A 16899-nucleotide genomic window follows, 5' to 3' on the forward strand; every position below is an offset into this window, starting at 1 on the left:
TAAAAAATGTGTTGAATGGTTGGTTTTCTTTTCTTCTTTTTTTCTTTTTCTTGTTCTTTTACTTTTTTCTTCAGTGTATGTTTCTAACTTTGTATTTTTAATAAAATATTTATTTTAAAAAAGAGAAAATCCTTTCGCTTTTCTGGGGCGCAGGGAAGTCTCAGAGCCGGAGGTTGGGGAAGGGACCCCCTTTGCTCTGCCCTCTTCTCCCGTCTTAGATTCGCATGGGGGTCCCCGCCCGAGCTTGCCTGGCCACCGGGCCACACAAGGGCCGCGCTCTACGCGGCGCACCTTGCTAGCCGCACAGCTGTCCTCCGCGGCTGTGGAGCGGCCCTGCGCCGGTGCCCAGCCCCTCTGGGCGCCCGCTGCGCTGCCAATGACAAGGGGGTGACGTCGCGGGCGGGGAAGGCGTCGCTTTCTTTTCCGATCCTTCATCCTCCAAGTCTTCCAGCCCTTTTTTGGGTTGGAAGCTCGTCTTGTTCACCCTTCTCCTTTCTTCACCCTGCGCGCAATTTTCCTCCCTCGTCTCCCTCCCCATTTCTCCTTCCTTCCTTCCTTCCTGACTGACTGATGGGCTTGGGCTCGGGCTCAGGCTCGGGCTCGGGCTTCGGGTAGGGCTCGGGCTCAGGCTCGGGCTCGGGCAGCCACAGCGTCAGCGGTGTTGGCGATCGGCGGCGCGGGGGGATGGCCCTCCCGGGGGAGCCGGCGCTGCTCAATGGGGTTGCCAAGGAGACAGGCCGGCCGCCCCCCTCCCCCGGCCCGGCGCCCCCCGCCGCGCCGGTGCCCGTTATCGAGCTGGTGCGCGCCGGGCGCCCTATAAAAGCCGCGGACGCGCCCACCGCCGCCCGAGATTATTGGGGGGGCTGAGCCCCCCCAAACGAATTTTTGAGGGGGCTCGGGCCCCCTCAAGCCCCATGGAGTCGGCGCCTATGTGAGAGTTTGAGTCTTCAATAAAATGTTCCAGTGCACCCTCTCTTCCTAGCAGGAAGTGCTGACATTCAGGGTTCTTGCCAGCCAGCAGGGCATTCTACTCCATTTATCTTTTCCAATGAGCAGTGAACATTCCACAGCTACTGAGCATGCTCAATAGCCATTGAGCTATTTTTGGTTTCCCCATCCCATTATTTTGTTGTTGTACTTCTGTAAAGCTCGAGCTTCTCCCAAGCCTGTTGATACAGCTCCTTGTGCATCAGCAAAAGGATAGTGGAACTGGGACAACATAATATTTATCATAGCAGGACTGATGCAACAGTGAGAATTTGTCTATTATTCTGTAGCAAAATGTTCCCATTGTTTTCTGTTGTAATTTAATAATATGAGACAAGTTTAATTGTTTTCTGAACATTGTTCTGCCTGCCTCCTTTCTAGATCACGGTCCCGTTGCAATACCAGCAGTGGTAGTGAATCAGAAAATTCAAACAGAGAACATCGGAAGAAGAGACATAGGTGAATAAGAAATGGTGCCAGCACTCGAAACAAATTGTATAACTTAGTGGTTTTCAACCATTTTGTTTCCACAGCTCCCTTTACCAACTACATTCTTTCTGCAGCACCCCTGTGGGGCTCAAGAGCCCATTTATGTCACCCCTTGCCTACAGAGGCAGCAGCTCCTCACCCCCTTTCAAATACCCTCCCTGGGGGAGTGTTCCCTCAGTCTCCTCTCCCCTCTCCTTGGGAGTCCTCTAGCCAACACTGCTGCTGCCCTGGTCTCTGGGCTGCCCTCCCTGCCCCAAAGAGAGATGCCTCCTCCCACTGCCCCACAGGGCCCTGGGAAGCACCCCCTGGCCAGCCCCAGAGGCACCATTCACTTGGGGAGCACATTGTAGCCAGGGCTGCTGCAACAAACAGATGTGCAAGCCTTTGGGAGGAAGAGATGCGAGAGGGCATCAGAGGAGGGAGGGAAGAAAAGAGGGGCAGAGGCCAGTGTTGCCCATGGCACCCCTGACCACCATTCAAGGCACTCCATGGTGCCATGGCACACTGGTTGAAAACCACTGGTCTAACTTAGGGCACACTTTGTTTAAATATAAATCTATATGGATCGTTTTTGCCTTGCTAATCAATTTGTAGAAGCAGGTTTTTCCCCTTGTCACTGTTAGTGAAAACTGGATTTCTTACTCCTGCCCTTTCAGTACTTTAATATTTCACAAATAAACATGGAATATTGGGGTGTCACAGTTTCTAGGTCCTAAACCCCTCAGAGCATTGGACAGCACCGGCTTCACATCCTTTCCTGTCTTCCTGGTAGACCAGAGGCGGCTTGCTCAGCATAGGGGAACAGTGGCTAACCCAGCCTCCCATTCTCCTTTGTCCTCTCCCAAGAGGCAGTCTTGGCCTTTATTCCCTTTCCATGGTGGCTTCCTTTAGGTTCATAAGCCATCAGGAGGAGTCTGAAAGCTTTCAGCCTCTCATCAGCACTACCCAGGCCTGTGCAGAGCTTGTCTGACGCCCGGGTCAGGAGTCTTGTTAGAATCCAGTTCTTGGCATGTGTCATGAATGTAGAGGACATTGGGTGTAGAGGACTGTTGGGAGACACCAGCTGGGGAACCCCCAAGGGGATTGGTGGTGGGATGACGATAAGTGATCGGAAGGAGAAGAGAGGGCAGACTGGGAGGAGAAGGTGTCAGAAGCTGGAGAGGCAACAGGGTTTAATGAGCAGGAAGAGGAGGGGGCAGAGAACAGTTCAGACTCCGAGGCTGAAGCGGAGTCTCTAGCCAAGAGACAGAGTGGAGGAAGGCTGCTGAAGAAGCCAGGGAGTTTCCCCCCTCCTGCTGCGACCACCTCTCCTCCCCCGTGGACTCCCAGAACACAAAGAGGAATGAAGAGGGAGGAGCAATGAGAGACAAGACAAAGGAGCCTAAGACTGCTGGAGAAGGAACCAGGGGAGGAGCCTTAGAGAGCAGTGGGAAGGTGGGACCTTCAGTCCTTGCAACTGCTTCATTGGGGCATGTACTGGGAAGAGTTGCTGTGATCATTAGGCCTGCCCCGTTTTAGTTTCTTTGAATAAATAGTTAACTTCATGGACATTGGGTGCTTTATTGTTTTATTGCTGACCTATGCCTGACTCCAGCTCCTGACAGCATGACAGCGTAAGCCCGGCAGGCCCCTGATGAGGCCCTTCAGCCACCTGAGCCCTCTGAGGCCTAGGGCAAGTGTACTCAGCTGCACCCCACCCCGTGCATGGGCGTGACACTACCTGTACCCAAATCCAGCCCATCCATTACGGGCTGAGCTGCTTATGAGCAAGGTGCCAGTCTAGCAACCTTGTCATCCCACGAGGCAAGAGCATAGGGCTTTTCACAAAAGCTGCGAATGAAAAATATGCTTTTAGTTGTACAGAAAATTGTGACATGCAATATTTACTGAGCCCCACTAGTAGAAGTCCATGCAACAACTTCCATTAGCAGAAGGCTTCCCCAGTCTCTTTTGTGCCTCCCTTGCCCCCCCCCCCCAAATTTCAGAACCCTCAGAACAGGAAGAGAGAAGGGATTGTTATGTCTGGCAAGCTGAAATGCTTGCATTAACTTTAACTTCGGTGATAGTGGCAAGTTAAACAGCATGAATATGATTGTGTGTACACATGTATGCATATATGACAGAGAAATCAAATCAATGTAGGTCTTGTCTGTTACCTTATTTCTGGGGCACTGGGAACTACCAGTCAGAGTAGAAAATAGCATACTAGATAAATAGTCTGACCAACTCTAAGGCAGATTTTTAAAATGTTGTTATGCATGTAATATCTCCCCCTGAAATCAATGGGAGTTACAACCTGGACTGGATTATGCCTCATAATGTTCTTTCTCTCACCTGCATGCATGAAAAACATTTCCACAAAGCTGAAGCTGAATGTACTTTCTCAGAAAGTGGTGAAAAATCACTAAAACGCTGATCCATCAGATATTCACTCTTTCCTCAGGGTACGGCAGGAGAATGACATGGTGGATTCAGGTCCCCAGTGGGAAGCAGTGCAGAGGCGGCAAAAAGAGAAGAACCAATCTGATCCCAACCACCGGCGATCCAAGCACAGATCTCGATCGTACGTTAATCCCGCTTGTTAGTGTATTGTTATAATACATCTAAAACAATGACTTCTAACAAGGTTTTTACAGCTCTCTACTTTTGCATATGTGAAAGCTACGTATTTTATTATCTATCCTCCAAGCGAGAGAAATGTATACATACAGATACGTACGTGTTTTACGTTCATTCATGCAGTTCCTGCCTAACGACAAATGGCAGTTTCAAAATCTAGCATAGAGTCTGCAGAGCGGAGGAAGAGAGATCTATAGTGGAAATGAATTTAAATACTGTCAGCTGCATAATACAATCAATTCAGAACAAATGTGTTAGACCTATTAACTCTTATTGCAGGTACAATTCCTGCCAAAATGAAATGAGCCACAAGACAGAGGCTAAAATCAGTCAGTGTTCCACTTTTTATTTTCCTGGAGAAGCAACCAGACTTCAGTTGCTTGGTTTCTCACTTACTATATCTCGTTCCAAAGGTTTATAGATTACTTATTTTTATGTTGTAATACATGGCACTCTTTGAAAAAGAATCAGAGTGTGTTATTTTGGAAATCTCAAAAATGCCCTAGACTCCTATTATCTACAAAACCTGCCACTATTTTTAAGCATCATTTTCATGCTGAATTTTTAACAATTGCTACACAGTTTGCTGAATGTACAGATTACCCATTCCAAATTGTACACTGATTTTTAAAAACTGGCATATTTAAAAATGTGGAGAGAGTTCTTGTGTATTTTTCCTATCTGATTCATGTTTGCCATGTAAGTGTGAATAGATAAACACACTTTGTGAATCTTAGATATTGGTTCTATGGGAAAAAATGAAACAAGACTGATAGGAGTTTGAAAAAAATATGCTGAACAGTTCCAGGGTCGTGGGTGGAAAACATAACCTTAGGGGGTTGTTGAATTCTGGCTCAGAAAGACCCCCAAATTGCCCCACCTACTTTAGATACATTTCCAAAAACAGATTGCATGACTTATAGTTTATATCCATGACTATAGTAGTTGTTTATGAACTGCAGCACATGACTTTATGTCAATTTCCTACAAGACAGCCCTTTCTACTAATGAAATACTTCTGGGAGGAAACTGTGAGAATCAGATCAATAACTGTGTTAAAAGTATGTATTGGCATCTTGAAGATGGCACAGAAATGCTGCCTTAACTCAATACACATGCAGGCATAATTTAAACGGCATTTGCAAATCATCTCATTTGTATTGAGAGAGAGAGCATAAGCCAAAGTGGGGGACATTCCTTTGTATTGCAAGACTAGAGTGCTTCAGATTTTCAGAATAATTAAGTATACCAAGTCTTGTACATTTTGAGAAAAACCTGCTCTGCCTCAGAACCGCTGTTCTGCAGGAAGGTTTTTTTGTTTTTGATTTAACTTTCCACTTAATTTTGTTGGATGAACTTGTTACTTAAACGAGACGGCACAGGCTCCCTCTTGTGGTCAATTTGAATATTATAAATGAGTTTATAATTTGACAGCCTGATAACTGACTAGTTTTCCAGGCTTTTTCTTTGACTGAAAAAAATGTAACGCAATAGGAAAAAGCATTACAAAGTGGTACAATGAATGAAAAGACTATATAGGGAATAAGAAAGCTGCTCTCCATGGCTTCTTGCAGGGGTATTTTCTGTCCTGAATCCTTTTTAATTGGAGATGCCAGGGACTGAATCTGGGACTTTAGACATGGAGAGCATCTGCTCTGCTAATGAACAATGTAAGTCAGAAGCCTCTGGTCTTCCAGATGTTGATGAACTATAGGTCTCATCATCCCTGCTACTTGGAGACGAAGTCTCAACATCAGCTGGAAGGCCAATGATTCCCCAACCCATGCTCTAAACCAGGGTTTCCCAAACTTGGGTTTCCAAGCTGTTTGTGGACTGCAATTCCCATCATCCCTGACCACTGGCCCTGCTAGCTAGGGATGATGGGAGTTGTAGTCCCAAAAAAACCCCAGCTAGAGGCCCAAGTTTGGGAAACCCCGCCTAAACTAATCCCATCCAGGTTTGTGGAGTTATGCCATAGAAAATGATTGTGTGACACTGACATAGATTAATGCCCATTGGCCTTGATCTGGAAAACCACACACTTAGCAGTAAAAGTGCACCCTCTGTGCTACGCTTGCAGACTCTTAAGGGCTGGAGACCAGCAGCCTCTCGTTAGTGATGGATGTGGGGGGTAAGTGTGCTAAAGCCCCCCTCAAGCCCCACCCGCAGCAGCCAACCAGCATTGCTTTGTGCCTGTTTTGGTACAGCAGAGTGACCAAAATGAAAATCTTTCCTGTAGTTTCTCTTGCCCTGCTACACGAAATACATTTGAAAGAGACACCTGCTATCACTCTGACAATGAAAGCTGTCTTTAGCGTCATTTAAACACTTAAGTTTTAGATGCATTTTAAGAGAGTCAGGGTTAACTTTTTAAATGCTTGAATATACCTGGTCATCTGATTTTAATTGGCTTAATAAGGGATATTACTGATCTGGTGTGGATGTGTGGGTTTGTGTTTGGGATGCGTGTGTTGTGTTTTGTCTGGGGACGGGGTAAGAAAGGTGAAAAGAAGTTTCTTTTTTACGACCACAGCGAACATAAAAAGATCAATGTTCTAGTGCTGTGGGGATCGTTTCTAAGAGTTCAAGCAAAACATCTGTGTTGCCAAAGGGCTTTTTAGAATTAAGAATAGCTGTAAAAAAAAATCCATAGTTAAAAGCACAAAACGTTGCCTGGTTGCAAATCATAAATTCTTGTTGAATTATTAATAAAGGTGAAAATGCAAGCAAAAAAAAAAAGGTAATACAGACACAACCAGCATATAGGAGCTGGTTAAAGTTTCTTTTAAAAAATAAATAAAATGAAAATAAAAAACAAAAAGCCACACGCATACCTCTCTCCTGATTAAATTCCAGTGCACCACAGATTTCTTTCAGGCTTGCACAACTTTCAGCTCCCCATGCTGAATACAGACCACCAGCCATGTAGTTGAGTATTTCGCTCATGACTTTATAGTCCTGGGCAGGCAGAAAACTGTGAAGTTCACTGAGCCACTGATGGTTTGCTGTACAAGCATTGTGCACTTTTGAGTCATAAGTTGTGCAGGGCTGCTTTGGGGTTTGATGGAAGCTCCCTCATATCAGCTCTGATCCTAGTGGGATTCTTCAGCTGTTACTGAAGCTAAAAGGGCATTGCAAGTCGAGCAAAGTCAACCAGCCCAAAAAAATCACAATTATGAGTATAGTGTACTAGTTTTGTGCCAGTTCAGGCCATCTAGGGTTTTAGGTTTATGCACAAATGTCTTTGAGTGTCCGAATACTCCCTAAGCAAGCCTACTGTTCATTTGAGCTACTCCCTGTACACATTATTGGGACGCGGGTGGCGCTGTGGGTAAAAGCCTCAGTGCCTAGGACTTGCCGATCGTAAGGTCGGCGGTTCGAATCCCCGCGGCGGGGTGCACTCCCATCTTTCGGTCCCAGCACCTGCCAACCTAGCCGTTCGAAAGCACCCCCGGGTGCAAGTAGATAAATAGGGACCACTTACTGGCGGGAAGGTAAACGGCGTTTCCGTGCACTGCGCTGGCTCGCCAGATGCAGCTTTGTCACGCTGGCCACGTGACCCGGAAGTGTCTGCGGACAGCGCTGGCCCCCGGCCTCTTAAGTGAGATGGGTGCGCAACCCTAGAGTCGGACACGACTGGCCCGTACGGGCAGGGGTACCTTTACCTTTACCTGCACACATTAAAGGAGAAAGGAGTGATGTATGCAAGCATGCTGATTGGTGCTGCTGTACTAGCAGTGTGGCTGGAATTAGATCCTGGTCCCAGTCATCTGTTGCTTGCTCCCTTTGCAACAGCTGTCTTGGTGGGGATGGAGAACCTGCCACCCTCCAGAAGTTGTTGGACTTGACTCAGTTCCCATCAACCCTAGCCAGCATGGCCACTAATCAAGAATGATGGGAGTTGCAGTCCAGCAACAGGTTCCTCATCCCTTGCTAAGAACAGGCCATTAGGAACTGGAGAGCAGCTACATTCTGTTTTTCAGTGGAGGCTTAATGGCAATATTTTATACTATGCAGGACATGTCGAGTAAAACCTTGCCTCCGTTCTGCTACATCCTTACCGTGTGTCTATGCGTATTATTGCCGCTGGTAGCATGCTAACATGCAGCAAAGCCCAGTTTTCCTAAAACATAAGCACAGACTTAACCATTTTTTCCATTTTTTCTTTTCACTCACATAAAGGTGGTTTGAAAGGGAAGGTGGGGCTTATAGCATGCATGCAGTATCACCACTGTGTCCAAATACAGATTTCTAAAAGTAGCAGAACTAAACAGCCCATTTATTATGAAAGAAGAACGGGCTACATTGCAGAGGCACATGTAAGCTTATTTAGTGGAGTGAAGAATGACTTATTCTATAATGATCATCATCATCATCATCATCATCATCATTGCATTTAAGCCACTGAGTGCAGATGAATGTGATGAACCTTCTTAGAATAATCAAAAGCTGAAGTTCATCCCACCCCCGTGTCTTTCTTACAACATATAATGCCCTCCTGATTTTGGATTGCAGCCCCTCTCATCCCTGTCCCTTGGCCACGCTGGCTGTGGTTGGGGGAATTTGAAATTGCCAACAACTAGTGGGCGCCATTTTGGCACCTCTGCTCTTATCCCTATGGCTGCTGTCAGTAGAAGGGCCCACCTGAATCAGTTTCATTTTTCATGAAGTACCAATATCACATAATCTAGTGGATAGCATGGTCTGTGAGCATGCCAAGCACACTGAGCCTCAGGGCATTCCCTCACCATGGTAGCTGGGACATAAACATTATCAAAGCCATTCGCTCCCCCGTCCCAGTGAATCATGGATTGCTTATGCACATTCCCTGGAGCCTTGAGTATTATAGATTCAGAAGGGATTGCCAGTCCCTCGGGATATGTGCGGAGTACACAGCTGCTGCTGCTGCTGCTTTGCATGAATGGGACCAAAAGGAAGAATAAAGCAATTCAACATTCAGGGCTGGAAGGTACTATTAACCCTTCCCCCAGTGTTAAGTAATGCATCAGGCTTCTGCCTTAGGGAAGGCAAAGGCACTGGGAGGGGGAAATGAATGAGGAGGAGAAGAAAGGTGAAAGACACAAACAGCATTAAAGTAATCCATGGCATTGACAGCCTTGGGGTAAAAAGAGTGAGAAATCGGGGCATCAGTTTCTTGTGCTGGGTAGTTTTTGTATGAAGATGGTATTATTACAACAGATGCACATGCACACTTTAGTTGACTGTCAGCTGAGATGTCACCATTAACCCTGCTCTCCAAAAAAACCCCATTTGTTTTCCAGCTAATAGAACATAGGAGGGGAAAACAAAGCTGAAGTGGTTCCATTTTTATGAGCAGTTTAGTCAAACAGTTGCCTGGAGGAAGACACACTGTGGTTCAGACTCAAACTACTTAGTCAGAATAGGACATTTCCATATTCAGCTAGGTTTTACTCAGAGTTAACCCACTGAAATTAATGGATCAAGCTTAGTCGTGTTTGTTAATTTCAGTGGGTGTACTCTGAACACCACCCCATGTCATGAAAACATAAAGCTTAATTCTCTGCAGAAATGTTAGCTAGTTGCATCACTATTCTTAGTTCAGGGTTTTGTCTTTGCTCTAGGATTATGCATTTGATGAAATGACATATTTTTGTTTGCATTTATGTAGGAGAAGTCCAGACGTGCAAGCAAAGGAAGAATTGTGGAAACACATTCAGTAAGTATGTCTGCAGGGGTGGGGAACTTCCATAGAAAAATACAGATCTATTTTTATGCATGTGGTTGTATAACTTATTTTTTGTGTGCAATCCTTTTCTAGAAAGGAGCTTGTGGACCCATCTGGCATGTCTGAAGAACAATTAAGAGAGATTCCATATACTAAAATAGAGTAAGTTGTGTTTTGGTTTTTTTCTCCTAGAGAACAGAGAACTCCTAGAGAACTCTGAGATTTGTATTGGAAAGAATCATGCAAGATTGGAGAGAGCTGCAAAGTTCTGTCTTAAATAATGAGGCACAATCCACTGTGAACATCGCTCAGACCTTAAACAGAAGTGAATCTCTGAGCTGCATTTCATTTCAGCCAGGCGTATATGTGTTGTGTTGCCAATAAATTGTACTTTTAAGAATGCTCCTCCACTTGTAGCTTAGTTCTCTGCAGTTTGCCACTCCCTCACAAATTCCACCCCCTAGTAAGCCTTAATGGCAGAAGTGAGGCTCACTTTGAATGAAATGAAATTTATTATGGTCCTAGACCAGATTCACATACTGTACCAAGCGAACACAAAACACAGCAGAATTAAGTCCGAATTAACTATCAAACATAACAATAAACAATAGGAATATGACAGCCATTATAAATGTGGTTTAGGTCTTAGTCTCTAAAATATTATTAACTAGAGTTTGCATCTGAGGCCTTAGTTTTTGTAATAGCACAGCTTGTTCCCTGAGTTTTATGGCAGCCGCGCAAAATTTGGCCACCCTTAGCGTGATCTCTGGATCCTTCTCCTCTATCAGGGATTTTAAGCATTGAGGTTCAGACCCACTTGGAATTTTCTGTATAACAGGGGTGATAAAGACTGAGCGTATATCCTCATAAAAACGACATCATAGCAAGACATGAGAGACGGTTTCCACCTCTATCAGGCCGCAGGGGCAGACTTGCTCTGCATATGGTTTACCCACATATCACTTTGAAAGAAAATCACCTTAGGGAGCAGACCATAACAAGGTAAACAACAGACAGAACAAAGGGGTTTCACATTCCTTACCCATTACAGACCTTGTGCTGTTTACATCAAAACCCACCACCCTCCCCACCTTGTGCAGTTGGGACCAACCTGGATTTCCACAGAGAACTTACACCATCTTGTCTAGTTTGGCTCTCAGTGGCATCCCCTATGCTCCCGTCAAGTTTGCTGAACAGCACACAGAATAATGCTGAAAATCTAGAGCAGCTTTGGGGGAAATTCAGCCCAAGCTACCTTCACTTATAAACTCTCCCTTTAATATTTACTCTTCCTCTGATCCCCTAAAGTGACTGGTTGACCCGCTTGACCCTTCTTCCTCGGCACACAGTCATCAGTTGCCAGAGCACATTTGCTCCTTTCAGATCAAACAGCCGTTTCGTTCTCGTAATTAGCCCATTTGGGACTTCCATGTAGAGATGCGAGCAAGTGCTTCTGACAAGTGTGGGATCACGTTTTACATCACAATGCAATTCTGTCACATCACTGAGAATGAAATAAACAAACAGTGGTAAACTTCTGCAGGTAGGACACGGAACATAAATCTCTTCCTCAAAAACACCTGCACTCACATAATTTTCTTAGCCAAGTCATACATTATTATTTTTAATACCATGCATTTCCTAATATGTCTGTCTTGCCAGTTTGCTGCCTTCTAAGCAGCCCAGTTTTACCACCATCACCTTACATTTCATAGTACATTGAGGCTGAGAGAATCATAACTTGCCTCTGGCCTTCAAGTGAGATTGTGTCTGTCGCAAAGGAAAAAATATATGCGATCATGTGTACACAATATTCATTAAGTAGCTGCCTTAAATCCGCTCTGATTCCAGGTGCATAGTAATCCATAATCCATCACGATGGCATTTTGAAAAATTTACATTTGTATGTAACCAAATTTATATATCACTTACTGGAACAAAAGACCTCTGTGCAGTTTACGATCGTTTACAATAGTCAGTAAAAATACCAGTTAAGAAATAAAAAGCTACATAAACATTTATGAAACAGAAAATAAAAACAGTAATTTTAAAACACTTACACTTACTAAAAGCACATGTCAAAATTACATGCCTAGGTAGGCATCCAAAGTTTATAGCATGCACCAAAAATAATACAGGGAATTTCAACATGCAGGTATAAGAGAATAAGAATAAGAATATCTTTATTGTCATTGCCCCCTTCGGGGACAACGAAATTACTTGACTGCTCCATAATTGTCATACTAAAGTATCAACTTCTTGTCAGTGCAGGAGGAACATCATGTGGCACTTACGAGTTAGTTTGAGGACATATGGGTTGAGGAGATCCTTCAGGTACACAGGTCCCAACCAGTTGAAGGCTTTATACATAAATCATATTGAATTTGGCCCAGTGACAAATCGGAAGCCAGTCCCAATCTATGATAAGGGTGTTAAATATTGACAAACAGTGCTATTTTTCTAGAAAAAGAGGTGCTGGAACTCACCATGCACGCATCCCTTGTTCTCTTGGAATGGCAACGGCGCCCACCTGAGAGGTGCCGGAACTGAGTTCTGTGACTTCCAGCTGAAGAAAAGCCATGTTGACGGGTTCTGTCAGAAATCGTGTTGCAGCACTCTGTACTAACTACTTTCCAGACCAAATACAAAGGATGCACACAGGGTGTATTGCAGTAATCCAATCCTGAAGTCATCAATGTCTGAACCATAGTCAAACAACCCCAACTCACACCTACCTAAGCTTGTGTGTGTACACACACCCCAATATATTTTAAAATAATTTTGCTCGCATTACTTACAATTAAGCAGCTTAACCTAAAGGAAACTGTGTACACCACCTTGAGTTGCTTGGAGGAAAGGTGGAATACAAGTGAGACAAATCTCTTTCCTAAGAAGTCAGAGGGTAAGGATGGGCTACAGAGGGAAGGAAAAGTTGAATATAGGGCAAGATATTTGCTGGCAACATTTGCTCACCAATGCTAATATTACTAATTGGTAGTATTTCTTATTCGGTGTGGATCTTTTAGTTGTGTTTTTTTTTAATTCTCAGAGCTGAGGCTACTGTATGGAGGGGAAATTCTGTTTGATAATTTTATGAATTTCCTATACATTCTTAATATAAATCAGGGCTTCCCAAAGTCTCCAGCTGTTTTGGACGGCAGCTCCCAACATTGCTGACCACTGGTGATAACAGTTCCCATAACTTGAAACATTCCACTTGACAGTTGACACCACACAGCTTAGCTTTGTTGGTTAGAGCATGATGCTGAAAATGCCAAGGTTGCAGGTTCAAGCCCCATATGGGACAGCTTTATATTCCTGCAAGGGGTTGGACTAGATCAGGGTTTCCCAACCAGTTGTTTTTGGACTACATTTCCCATCATCCCTGACCAATGGTCCTGCTAGCTAGGGATGATGGGAGTTGTAGTCCAAAAACAGCTGGAGACCCATGGTTGGGAAACCCTGATGCAAATGAACTTGATAGTGGAGGTTAAACAACTTTCCAGGGTTGTCAACTTTTGTATTCTTTTTGATGAGAATCCCTTGTGATACTAATCTGCTCCTGGAAATGTTAATTCCACTTTAGGACTCAAGGCGACCCTGTTCGCATCAGACATTCCCACTCCCCTCGAAGTTATCGCCAGTATCGACGGTCGCAGTGCTCTGATGGAGAGAGATCTGTTCTGTCAGAAGTTAAGTAAGTCAAGTATTTAATTTGCCAGTGGTTTAATGATAAATGCTACCTATCCTTATCCCCAACTCCAATTTAACGAAATTATTGTGCAGCAACTTGTTAAAATATTTTATGTTCCCTGGCTAACTCCTCAGGAAAAAAAGTTAAGTGGGAGAGATCAGTGGTTTGCACCTTGGCCTGTTACTTAACTCCTCACTCTGCTTAGAATCTTCTATACCAGGTCTGTCTAACAGGTCGATTGCAATCTACTGGTTGATTGCAGGACGCCCAAGGTCGATCTTGTGATCCTGAACGATTGACAAAAAAAGCTCAACAACTTTTGTAAATCCAATGGGTGGATCACTGCCATTTTTTAAAAAGTGGGAGTAGATCACAGTCTCTTGGGAGTTGGACATGCCTGTTCTACACCGTTGCCAACAGGATGTTGGACCTTCCTGCATATCCAGAAGCACAATACACTTGTCTCAGAAGTGCTATCCTGTTAGAGGAAAGGGCAGGGCAGTATATGAAAACACTTGGCCTCTTCCTACTCCTCCTTTATTGCTTAAAGGAAAAGAGGTCACTGCCTCACTTGTATCATAATATGGGAAGCAACCCTTGGAACACAGGACCGTAAATCAGCAGTTAAACCTTAATTAGAAACACTTAAGAACATTTCAAAGTTAGAATAATTGAATTCTATCCTATACTGGGGGTCTAACGAAGATCGTTGTTCTTGTTTGGGTTCCAGTTGGGCTATAGGAGAAACAGTCAGCTATATATCTCCTTGAGTTGTATTTATTACTGAGAGAAAAGCACTGATAGGATGCCTGTTCATGTGCAGATAACTTTTTAACCCCAAAACTTTTCTTAACCTGTAAGCGCCATACATCTTGCTATTTCTTTTTCAGTTCAAAAACAGACCTTGTACCTCCATTACCTGTAACCCGTTCCTCAGATGCTCAGTGCCCCACCATTGCAGTATCTCACCAGGTTGGTAATTTGAGTATTTTAAGTTGCATATTTTGGGGGAGTGGCAGGACAAGGAGAGACTTATGCAGCTTCCAAATCTAATTCAGCTTAGGTTATGTGAGCTAGGACCCAGGCCTTAAAACTTGGACCTACATTCAGCCGCTGGCAGTAGCCTGTTCCATACAGTCCTGAATGGAGCTTAGAATAAGAGTAACATACACAAGTGAAAGTTACACTGGCTTCCTATAGTTAGAATTGTTGTGTCTGACTCTAGTTAGTGCTAAATACCACACCTGAAATGCTCTCAAGGGATGGTGGTGGTTCATTGGGACTGCAGCACGCAGAGGAAAGGACTTAACCAGGCATAGGCAAACTCAGCCCTCCAGATGTTTTGGGACTACAATCCCCATCATCCCTGACCACCGGTCCTGTTAGCTAGGGATGTAGTAGTCCCAAAACATCTGGAGGGCCGGGTTTGCCTATGCCTGTCCTAGCCTAACTTCACTCCCTCATTCTTACAGTCATTCACCAACTTATCCATCCTGCCACCTGCCTCCATCCTAATTGATTCTGTTAGGATGATATGCTGTTAACACTTACCAAAGAGTATTTGGATGTTGCTGAAATCAAATGCCAAGCAATTCCAATGCCACCTCGCCCCCACATTTAAATTTAATGGATTTAATTTAGGATCCCTCCGCAGACGCACTCTCAGTCCCATGCATTACAATGTTAATTTCAATTTATAGTCATTAGCTAACTTGTTGAAGTTTGAAAGCTTTCTGCATTGCTTTCAGTAAATCAGTGTTTATATTGGGAGTAGTGCCGTACCTCGGCTCCCAAACTTTGGTCATTTTGATCGTTGGTAGTCGGATCAAAAACCGGAAAGAAGTGTTCCAGTTTTCAAATGTTCTTTCGGAAGCCGAACGTCCGACAGGGCTTCCACGGCTTCTGATTGGCTGCAGGAGCTTCCTGCAGCCAATCAGAAGCCATGCTTTAGAAGTTGAACATTTCGGAAGTCAAATGGACTTCCGGAACGGATTCTGTTTAACTTCCGAGGTACGACTGTAGTACCGTATTTTTCTGTGTATAAGACAGTCCCCCTTGTATGAGACAACCCATATTTTTTTGACCCAAAATTAAGAAATTGGGCAAGAGCCAGAGTCCAGGCCGCCCATGTCAGAGCCTGAACCCAAGCCCAGGCCAGGCCTCCCGCACCAGCGTCAGAGCCACAACCAGAGCCCCTGTGCATTCACCATCCATGTAGAAGATGTCCCTCAATTTTTGACTAAATTTTAAAAGCAAAAAGCATTGTATTATATATGGAAAAATACAGTAATTCCTTTTGCAGAACTGTAACCAGAACACAGAACGTGACTTAATTCTCATCGGTTGTGCATTGAACTTTTAGTAATGCATTTTCTTTCTCTTCAGAGGCGAAATGGATCTAAAGACAGCCTAATAGAAGAAAAGGCACAGGCACCCATCAACAACCTGGATGGAAAGCACAGTGCAAAGACAATAAAAATTGTACAAGCTTCACGGCTTAAGACAGAGACTTGATTCTTCTAGCAAAGGACTGTGAGAGGATGCTGCCCCTTGGCATTTTCAAATGGTACAGAAGTCCAACTACACTTAAACTGCACAGATGGGATTTTTGACCTAAATTAAAGCAAAGATTTAAACTATGAAATATTTCTTGAGGACGAGGCAAATTGCTCTGAAGGATAACACCAATAAGATCAGAGGATTGAACAAAACAGCTCTTGGCTTACTGGAAGATCTATGAAAGTAAAGGCTTTAGATAATAATTACTCCAGTTCCAAAAACCAGTTACAGCCGATTGTTAACCATGGACAATGCCCTGGGTGACTTGATTCAAAAAATGGAAGTATCAGCAAAGATACAAAGCAATGTACTTGCCAAATGTGCAATAGTAAATGTTTTCTGAATTTAAGAGTAAGGACTGTAATTCATATGCCTATACTTGCCTAGCAATCTCATTCTTATTCACAGCAATGTTGATTATTACATCCTGCTTGGTTACACAAAAGCAGACTGTCTTGTATGCAGCCTTCCAATTTTTAATGTCCTAAAATTAGGTCCTTAAGATTCATGCTATTGTTGCCAATGGTTTTAGGATCTTTTACTGTGGTTCTAGAGCAGGTTTCCCTAACCTGGTACCCTTCCAATGACTACAAATCTCATCATAAGAATGAAGTCAAAAATATTTGCAGAGCATCTGGTTGGGGAAGTTCATAGAGCTATGAATGAGGCATCAAATTATAGAGTTTAGAACAGAGAAAAGTGTTTAGCTGTAAAAGGTGTAGCTATAGTATTTTGAAATGAGTTGCCACCACCTTTGACGTAAGGTGCTATGATATAATGAAATATTCTTAAGCAACCAATGTTTAGGAGCAGGGAGGGGCATATGGCCCTCCAGATGTTGCTT

The 16899-nt window shown here is 44.0% G+C and overlaps 1 protein-coding gene and 1 long non-coding RNA gene across 5 annotated transcripts in view; both read left to right on the top strand.

The window, feature by feature from the left end:
- EPB41L4A (erythrocyte membrane protein band 4.1 like 4A) overlaps window positions 1–16404 on the top strand; it is a 108485-nt gene extending 92081 nt beyond the window's left edge. For 2 of the 4 annotated variants that reach the window (XR_014516821.1, XR_014516822.1), the window contains exons 17-23: window positions 1369–1446; window positions 3920–4039; window positions 9746–9793; window positions 9896–9964; window positions 13389–13729; window positions 13769–14468; window positions 15882–16404. Coding sequence is in view for 2 of the 4 variants with exons in the window: in XM_083464509.1 (XP_083320635.1) it covers window positions 1369–1446; window positions 3920–4039; window positions 9746–9793; window positions 9896–9964; window positions 13389–13499; window positions 14387–14468; window positions 15882–16010 (637 nt within the window). In the remaining 2 variants the exon portion in view is untranslated. The remainder of the gene's footprint in view (window positions 1–1368; window positions 1447–3919; window positions 4040–9745; window positions 9794–9895; window positions 9965–13388; window positions 13730–13768; window positions 14469–15881) is intronic. The other 2 variants (XM_083464509.1, XM_083464510.1) reach the window with 1 other exon arrangement.
- The window catches only part of LOC310688372, a 342987-nt gene that overhangs the window by 217315 nt on the left and 108773 nt on the right, over window positions 1–16899 (top strand). The gene's annotated exons all lie outside the window — the stretch shown is intronic.

Source organism: Podarcis liolepis, assembly GCF_965112155.1.
Source record: "Podarcis liolepis genome assembly, chromosome: 11".
Classification (NCBI taxonomy): domain Eukaryota; kingdom Metazoa; phylum Chordata; class Lepidosauria; order Squamata; family Lacertidae; genus Podarcis; species Podarcis liolepis.